The 7855-nt window shown below is 39.5% G+C and overlaps 1 protein-coding gene across 2 annotated transcripts; it reads right to left on the bottom strand.

Moving 5' to 3' along the window:
- Window positions 1-424: 424 nt before the first annotated feature.
- Window positions 425-7792, bottom strand: THOC7 (THO complex 7 homolog (Drosophila)). 2 transcript variants are annotated; one of them, XM_010010433.1, is made up of 7 exons: window positions 7680-7792; window positions 6628-6755; window positions 5730-5816; window positions 4257-4314; window positions 1962-2028; window positions 1778-1847; window positions 425-568 (listed from the first exon to the last, which is right to left on the bottom strand). In XM_010010433.1, exons 2-7 carry the CDS (start codon window positions 6734-6736, stop codon window positions 501-503), a joined length of 459 nt encoding a protein of 152 aa, XP_010008735.1. In that variant the 5' UTR covers window positions 6737-6755; window positions 7680-7792; the 3' UTR covers window positions 425-500. The 2 variants fall into 2 exon arrangements, with proteins under 2 accessions (XP_010008735.1, XP_010008733.1); XM_010010431.1 differs by having other exon boundaries at window positions 501-568; window positions 7727-7767.
- Between the last annotated feature and the right edge of the window lie 63 nt (window positions 7793-7855).

Below are 7855 nucleotides of genomic sequence, written 5' to 3'. Positions count from 1 at the left end.
GCAAGATCTAAAATGGCAGGTACTTCGAAAATTTAAAGCCTTACTTAGTTGAGGTTTAGGTCCCATGTGGACTAGGGTATGGAGGCCAGGACTCATGCCGAGATGCACCGCCCTCAGTCCAATGTCAAGTAAGTAAAGGAGCCTTTACTATTAGGCTCAATGTCTACTAAAACCATGAAACTCTTTGTAAACACCTTTTATTGACAATGTTTTGCAAACACCTTAGTTCATGAACACTGTGTAGAAGTTTCATCCTTTATAAAAGCAAAGCGTGTTTCTTGTCAGGAATTACAAACTTTGTGGATTAATACACATTGCCTGTCAGCACAGATCTGTAACTGTTTTCCCCGAAAGCAGAACCAGGTATTTGTGTATAGAACATCACAGAAATAGTAGAAAACAATTTTTTTGCACCATCCCTCTTTACTGTTGGTTTCAACACAAAGTGAAGACACTTGGACATTTGTTCTTCAGAAGTGTGCTCAGTCTTCCTATCACACCTACTGTTTGGTCTCTGTTTCGATCTGAGTTTCTTGAGATTCTTCAGCTTCTGAAAGTTTTTCATCATCTAAAATTCAACATTACTGTTAGTCAAACATGTTTGGCTATACTTAGACTGCTCGCAGAGCCACGTCCCACTTAAATACTCTATGTTGATTGCCTTAAATGTGTAGTTGAGTATCTCATACAAAATGCTGTGTTCAAATGGAAAAAAAAAATCCTTCAAAGTTTAAGGGTTTTGTCTACAAAAGCTATTGCAGGAACATGGGGTAAACCCTACAGCATCAATTCAAGCAAACGGTACCAGATTGCTTCAACTAACATCCCTTCTTTTTGCCTATTAATGGTTTATTTACTTCAGACTGAAGCTGTGCCTTCCACTGAACTGCTTACTTCCTTCACAAAATCCTAGAACTGAAAGGTAATCTATACACATTCACATACATTTTAGAGACCAATACTTACGCAAGCATTAGTTAACACATAACAACATATCCTTCTGCTAAAATGCACCTAGGATTAACAGTTCATTCTGCTTAAGAAGATCTAGACAGCCTTAGAGAATGAGAGTCTGCTCTTATAGCCATGTATGTATTTAATCACATCATGCTCAAAGGCTATACCAATGATTCCATCTTTGAAAGACATGGCAAATACTCAGCAAATACTATTTAAAACAACACTATCCATATTAGAGCATGAAAAGTAAATGCTGATTTGAAAACATTAAGTATTTGTATGACAAAAGATAAGCATGACTAAATTCCTGAATTTAGCTCTGGTGTATGACAGTTTTAGTCCCTGCCCTATTACAGACTCGCTGTCTGAGCAGGTAACTCATTTTGCTTTCCTGTATTCCAATTTCTCTTTAGCAAAGCCTCAAACAATACCATGATGACAGTGACACGTTCATAACTACCGAAACTGGCATTACACAAACAAGTTTGGAAGTATGCCCAAAAATGCTTTTCTGTAAGAAATACATTTTCTGTTTAAAACCAGAAACAACCTCAAATTACTGTTCTCCACCCCCACATTTTAAAGAAGTCTGTCTACAGACTAATCTGAAGCTAGTCAGGAAATGACACAGTGGCCACTTGGTAGGAGAAAAAAAATCTCTGAGCAGTTTCAGGCTCTGGACTACTACTGGAAAAAACTTACTGCTGATTCAAGGTCCCCAATGTCAGCTGCACACATCTGGCCACTGCTGGAAGCTGCTTTTCATCTGCTGAAACCCACCCCAGTTATAGATAAAATACCCAAGAACACCACTTACTTTCCAGGGTTTGCTGAAGTTCATGGATGGTGCTCAGGAGAACATGAAACTGCTTTCTTCTCAGTTCCAACTGGAACAATAAAACATGTATTTTAGAAAACAGAGCACAGACAGCACATAGCAGATTCTCCACTCATTATGTTCCTAATAATTTATTATCTTACAATCTCTATGAAAAACCTACCTTATCTTCAACATTTTCTTTAATGTGAGAAAGATGTTGCAGTTCTTTTCCCAAAGCTTCCAGCTGCCTGAAAAGAAATTGTTGTAGTGTTCTTTAAAAGTTCTGTAAAATTCTTGCAATTTTGCTAGGTTTTGGTTTCTAGTTTCTGAAGGGCTTCCATTGGGACATATGTTGCTGTTTACACTGTGTGTCAGGTATAAGAAGAGTGAGAGGAGACATGCAATTTTTCTTCCAGTAACATCCAAGCTAGATCTGGAATTTTACTTTCTGCTCCAGAGCAGCTTTGTCTAGCCTTCTCATTTTTGTATCTCCTTTACTAAGACTTGGTGTTTTGCCTTGGTCCTTTTAACAGCTCTTCTGATACTGCACCTAATTATACTGTGGCACTGCCATTTAGTAGTTCAGCTCCTGTTACTTCCTGAATTAGCTCTTGTGTATTACTTGTGACTAAGCTGATAACACCTTTTCTTCCTTTGTGCTGTATGACAAGTTGTTCCAAGAGACAGTCCCTTAAAAGCATAAAGTATTTTTCTGAACTTTGTCCTATTGTGCCTTACAACCTGTAAGGGCTATAAATGTAACTCTTGTAATAAACCATTACATTTCTCCTCACAAAAGGTTTTATCAAGTTTTGTTAGTGATTAAGAGTCCTCAAGAAGCGTGACATTGTCAGTGAGGTTTCCTGAATTCCGATTTAAGGGTGATCCTTCTTGGTTCACAGTCTCATTTTCTGCATGCTTTCCTCAAACTGGAGAGAAAGGAAGCCTTGTAATTAAAACACTGGATGAAAACTTTATCTGGTTCCTATATTGAGAGTCTATTCACTTGGAGAGGTCAGTTAAACCTAAAATACCTAATGAACCAAGGTGCCTTTAAAAATGTTCCATTCTGTAACTATGCCCTATTTCCCCATCTGTAAAATGAGGGATCATATTCTGTTATAGTTCCAGTTTGTGGTTTTGACTCCAGATACAAAGGACTAAGGGCATACACTGTGGCTCTTCTTCCAGAGGACTACACTGGTATTTCTAACTGTAACACACTCTGGTAAATAGATTATAAAGTTCAGTTTAAGAAAAGACAAAACGCCCAATTTACTAGTTGTAACTTAGCACCATTTCTAGCCTTGCTTAAGAAACTTATGCTTGGATGTGTTAAGACAAAATTAGAACAACCCCTCCAAACCTAAACCTGGCATCCTCTAAAAGAAAAAGAAGTATTATCACTTAGGTTTTCCAGTTCTTACCTGATTTATTGAAAACCCTCAATTCTCTAATTCTTTATTATGAAACCTCACTTGATAAATGGCACATGCTGCCTAATGAAGTAGTCAGGCCTCATGAGAATTGCCTGTAATAACTGAAGTTGTGGTAATAAAATCAAGGCACAGAAAAAACCATTCAAGAAAGGAACGTGTGAAATATTCTCAGTGGCTTTATAGCTATAAAAATTCTATTTCTAGGGTAATAGTATCATCAAAAATCTTCCCTTTGCCATGAAAGACCATGGAATATGAACAGACAGCCTCCCTCTGCAGTATCACTGGAAGTGGGCAACAGGATAGGCAAAAGCTGTGCTTAAATGAGAGTAGTAACCCCTTGCTTCATCTCTAACCAGGTTAAGAACAAACTGACAGATGCAGTTAAGTCCTGGAATGTTTCTGGGGCTTGAAGTTAAAAAGATTATCTCCCCACAACAGTCCCAAAAGCACAGATAGTGATCCAAATCCCACAGTGACACAAGCAATACTGTAAGTTACATGCAAGACTAGTTGGACAACAGGTAGGTCTAACCTGCATGCCAGGGCAGGTTATACTATGGTACACCACGTAGTCATTTATAACCGGGCATGCAGGAACAACTACTACAAGGAAAACATCAAAAACCCTAAAAGCTTTCTCCTGCTTTCTCTCATTGTGTGTTACGTATTTTGGGTGTCTAGTGATTCCTTTGCTGGCACACTTTACAGCACTTCCCCACTATCTCTCTTTTCAGAGTAGCCCATTCCTGGTAAACTGACATTAGATGTGCATTCATCTTTGAGTTCACTTATTCACTCTAACTATGGAAACATCCCAAATACAGAATGACCAACAATGTCTCTGAACCTATGCAGGGGGGAGATTAATGAAAGAAAGCTGATAAGGGTACAATTCTAAAACAAACCCCAAGTTTTTCCTGTGTCACAAAAAGCTATATAAAAGCCAGGAAAGGTCAAACTGAAACCAAGGAATGTCAACTATGGTTACTTCCAGCTTACTGGCTTATTATAATTTAACGTAGTCTCACACTTACTTCAGTGTCTCATGTCTGTCTGGATGGTGCTGTATGACTTTAGCCAATGCATCATATTCTGAAAGAAATTGAAATTGTTATCTAAATAATGCTGAAAGTATTGATTCAAGAACCAAAACTCAGATAACCACAGAATGGTACATGTTTTTTCTCCTTCTTGAAAAACTATTTAAATATTTTCCAAATTTATACTTAACACCCTACATAGATTAAAAAAGTACCTGCAAATATACATATATAAAAATGTATGTAATTTATACCATGCTATAACATTTCAAAGTAGATGATAGATCTTCAATAAACTACAAATATGACTGTAGGCCATTATCTACTCACTCAAACTTACCCATTACTAGTGATTAGTTGAGGATGTGGCCACAAAACATGACCTTTAGATAGCTCTGCATTGCTGCATACTTGGTCATTTGTATGATCAAAGCATTGGTTTTAGATACAGACTAATGGGTATGTACAGAAAATGGTGCTGATGTTACACATAGACATTTTTCTAAAAATCTTAAATGTTTAAAATGCTGCATGAGAAGCAACAGGATTTTTTTAAACTGTATTGCACATTAAGAACAGTATTACAGTTACACAGGCAATTAACATAGCCATTTCCTGATAGTAAGATAGTACATATGTCAACTGCCTCATTCACATGGCAAAATCCATGCTGCAGGCTGGACAGAACATAGCAAAAAGCAAACGCTTCAGATCTCTGTGAAGATGTAAGAGCTCTACATTGCTACTGGTTAAACTTCTTTTAATTTTCATCTGAGTCTAAAATTATTCACAAAATTGATCAAACAGTTGTATTTAAAACCTTTATTCTGTTATACTCCTAAACATTCTCATTTAGCATTTTGATCCTGTCCATAAAAAACCAAATTATCATCTTCCACCGCTAATCTTCTGATAAAACTATGTTCTATTTCTATTGAAACTATCAGCACATACTTTTAAGAGTAGGAAAAAAATACAACCCTCGTAACAGGTTCAGTGAGGACACAAACAGTGTTGCTGGGTGCGTAACTGGCACCACTGTCTCCATGTATGCCAAGACATTACCTTTCCTTAAGAGCTGAAGGAGTACACTTGCATGACCTTCGGTGCTGGGTGTAAGCTCATTCAACTTGTCTCACTGTTCATAATGCACTTAAGTTCTTGCCAAGTCACCTGAATTGGACTGGATGCTTTTGGGGTTTTTCTTTGGCCTGAAAATATCATACTATTTCAGGCTTTCCTGATGTTGCACATCACTGAGATCTACTGGTTCAATCTTGCCTGCCTCATTCACCAAAGCCTTTCAGTAGTGGGTGTGGAACCTGTCAGGCTAAAACCCGTATTCAGGATGCCAGTATATTCCATTGCACCTTGTAAAATTTGAAATCTGTTTTCCAACACAATGTATTTTAAAAGCCAACCAGACACTGGGAACTGCCCAGTGTACATACAGGTATTGCTCCTTACCCTGGCGGTTTTTTCGAATCCTTTTTGCTTGCAGGATTTGCTTTTTGCATTCAGAAATCTTCTCATGTGCTGCAGCTATGCTATTTTCTTAAAGGAAAAAAGAAAGTATAGTTATACTGAAATCAAACAATACATGTAAAGAAGTCGTTCTGCTAAATTACAAAGAGAGATAGAGCTGTTTGTGGCACAGTGGCCTGCCAGCTCCATGAGTTTCAAAACTACACACATTTCAATAGGTCAAAAAATCCCTTTATTTCTATTGCAGCAAGTCCAGAGGAGGCCACGAGGATGATCAGGGGCTAGAGCACCTCCTGTATGAAGACAGGCTGAGAAAGTTAGGGCTGTACAGCCTGGGGAAGAGAACCTACGTGGAGACCTCAGTGCAGCTTCCAGTGTCTGAAGGGAGCTACAAGGATGCTGGAGAGGGACTCCGCATCAGGGACTGTAGTGGTAGGACAAGGGGTGATGGGTTCAAACTGAAACAGGGGAAGTTCAGGTTAGATACAAGGAAGGAAGTTCTTTACTATGAGGCGGCTGAGGCGCTGATAGAGGGTGCCCAGAGAAGCTGTGGCTGGCCCATTCCTGCCGGGGTCAAGGGCAGGCCGGACAGCTGTGGCTGCCCCATTCCTGCAGTGTTCAAGGCCAGGCTGGACACAGGGAGCAACCTGCTCTAGTGGAAGGTGTCCCTGACCACGGCAAGGAGTTGGAACTAGGTGATCTTTAAGGTCCTTTCCAACCCAAACCATTCCAAGATTCTATGTATTTTATATATTGGTGAGATAATTACAGCATATGAGTGCTATCTATTAAAAAAAAAGAACCCTAAACCACTCATGTATCTAGCATGTTCATAAAAGAGAAATTGTCAGGCAGAAAACAGTAACATTTCTCACTTTACCTATGTCCTTATAGATTTTTTCATAATTTTCCATTTCTCTCAGGTTCATATCATACACCAGAAGAGTTTTTCCCATTGAAAATTCACACTGGGATAAAGTACTCAGCATTCGTTGGTACTGGGTGTATCTGAAAACAGACAAGATAATTATTTGTATGCATTTATTAATCATTTATTAAATCTTTTATTTTCATATTTATTAAGCTACTTATTCCCAAGCAGCATAAGAATCCCCCCTACCTTTACAAAACAAGAAAACAAACCCTTATGTAGCATAAGGGACAGTTAAACAGCAATTCTTAACCAGAGAAAGTATTTCAAAGACTCGGTGTTTCTTTCTTTGAAAGTTCAGGTAGAAACACTGCACCCATTAATGCCACCATCGTGTCCTTACAGCTGTAAAGTGATTGCTAAAGCAATGGGCAGATTGATTGAGGGCTTATAAACTTCCCACCTTGGGCTGGCTCTGTGACCACCAAGATCAGTATTTAAATGGTGCACTGCTTCTGTGTAAACACAGTCATTATACCGTGTCCTTTGGGAATTTATATCCAGTGCTAGCAGGGATCCCACAGCAGAACAGCGCGTTGTCACTCATCCCTTCCCACTTTAGCCTGGTTTGGGGGTTTGTTTTTGGTACTTAAACATCAAAGAGAGAACCGCAGCAGCAGAAATACCAGCAGCACTCCCTTCCCTAACAGAACAAGTGCAGAACTGCCAACTAAAATATCCGAGTCATGATCCTGTTATAATAAATAGCGGGACTCCCAGATGGATCATGCAGTGGCACGACAATCCTGAGGGCATTGGAGTGGTTCAGGCAGATTTGATGATACAGCCCTGCAGCCTGCAGTGATTTCTGATCTGCCTCTAGTCCTCGTTTCCTACCACAGGGCTCGGCGTTTGCACTGGGAGCACCACAGAGCCACGCTGAAAAGCACATGTACACGCTCTAACACGGATCTTTTCCAAACGGATCAAGCCCGCTTTTCCGCTGAAATGCAAGCTAACCAGTTCCAAAACTAAAACAAACAAAATCGGGAAACAAATACCCTTCCTCTTGAGATCCGGAATTACACCACTTAATGAAACTCTTCACCAGCAAATTGATCCGCCTGTCGTCACCAGCACCATCGCCATCGATCAGAAGTCGCTTGCGGATAACTTCATCTGAAGGGAAAAAGAACCTCGTTTAATGCCTCACGCTGGGGCAGCCGCATCCCAGAGC

Source organism: Nestor notabilis, unplaced genomic scaffold (genome assembly GCF_000696875.1).
Source record: "Nestor notabilis isolate BGI_N333 unplaced genomic scaffold, ASM69687v1 scaffold17182, whole genome shotgun sequence".
In the NCBI taxonomy this organism is placed as follows: Eukaryota; Metazoa; Chordata; class Aves; order Psittaciformes; family Psittacidae; genus Nestor; species Nestor notabilis.
This window is presented reverse-complemented; position numbering and strand designations above follow the sequence as displayed.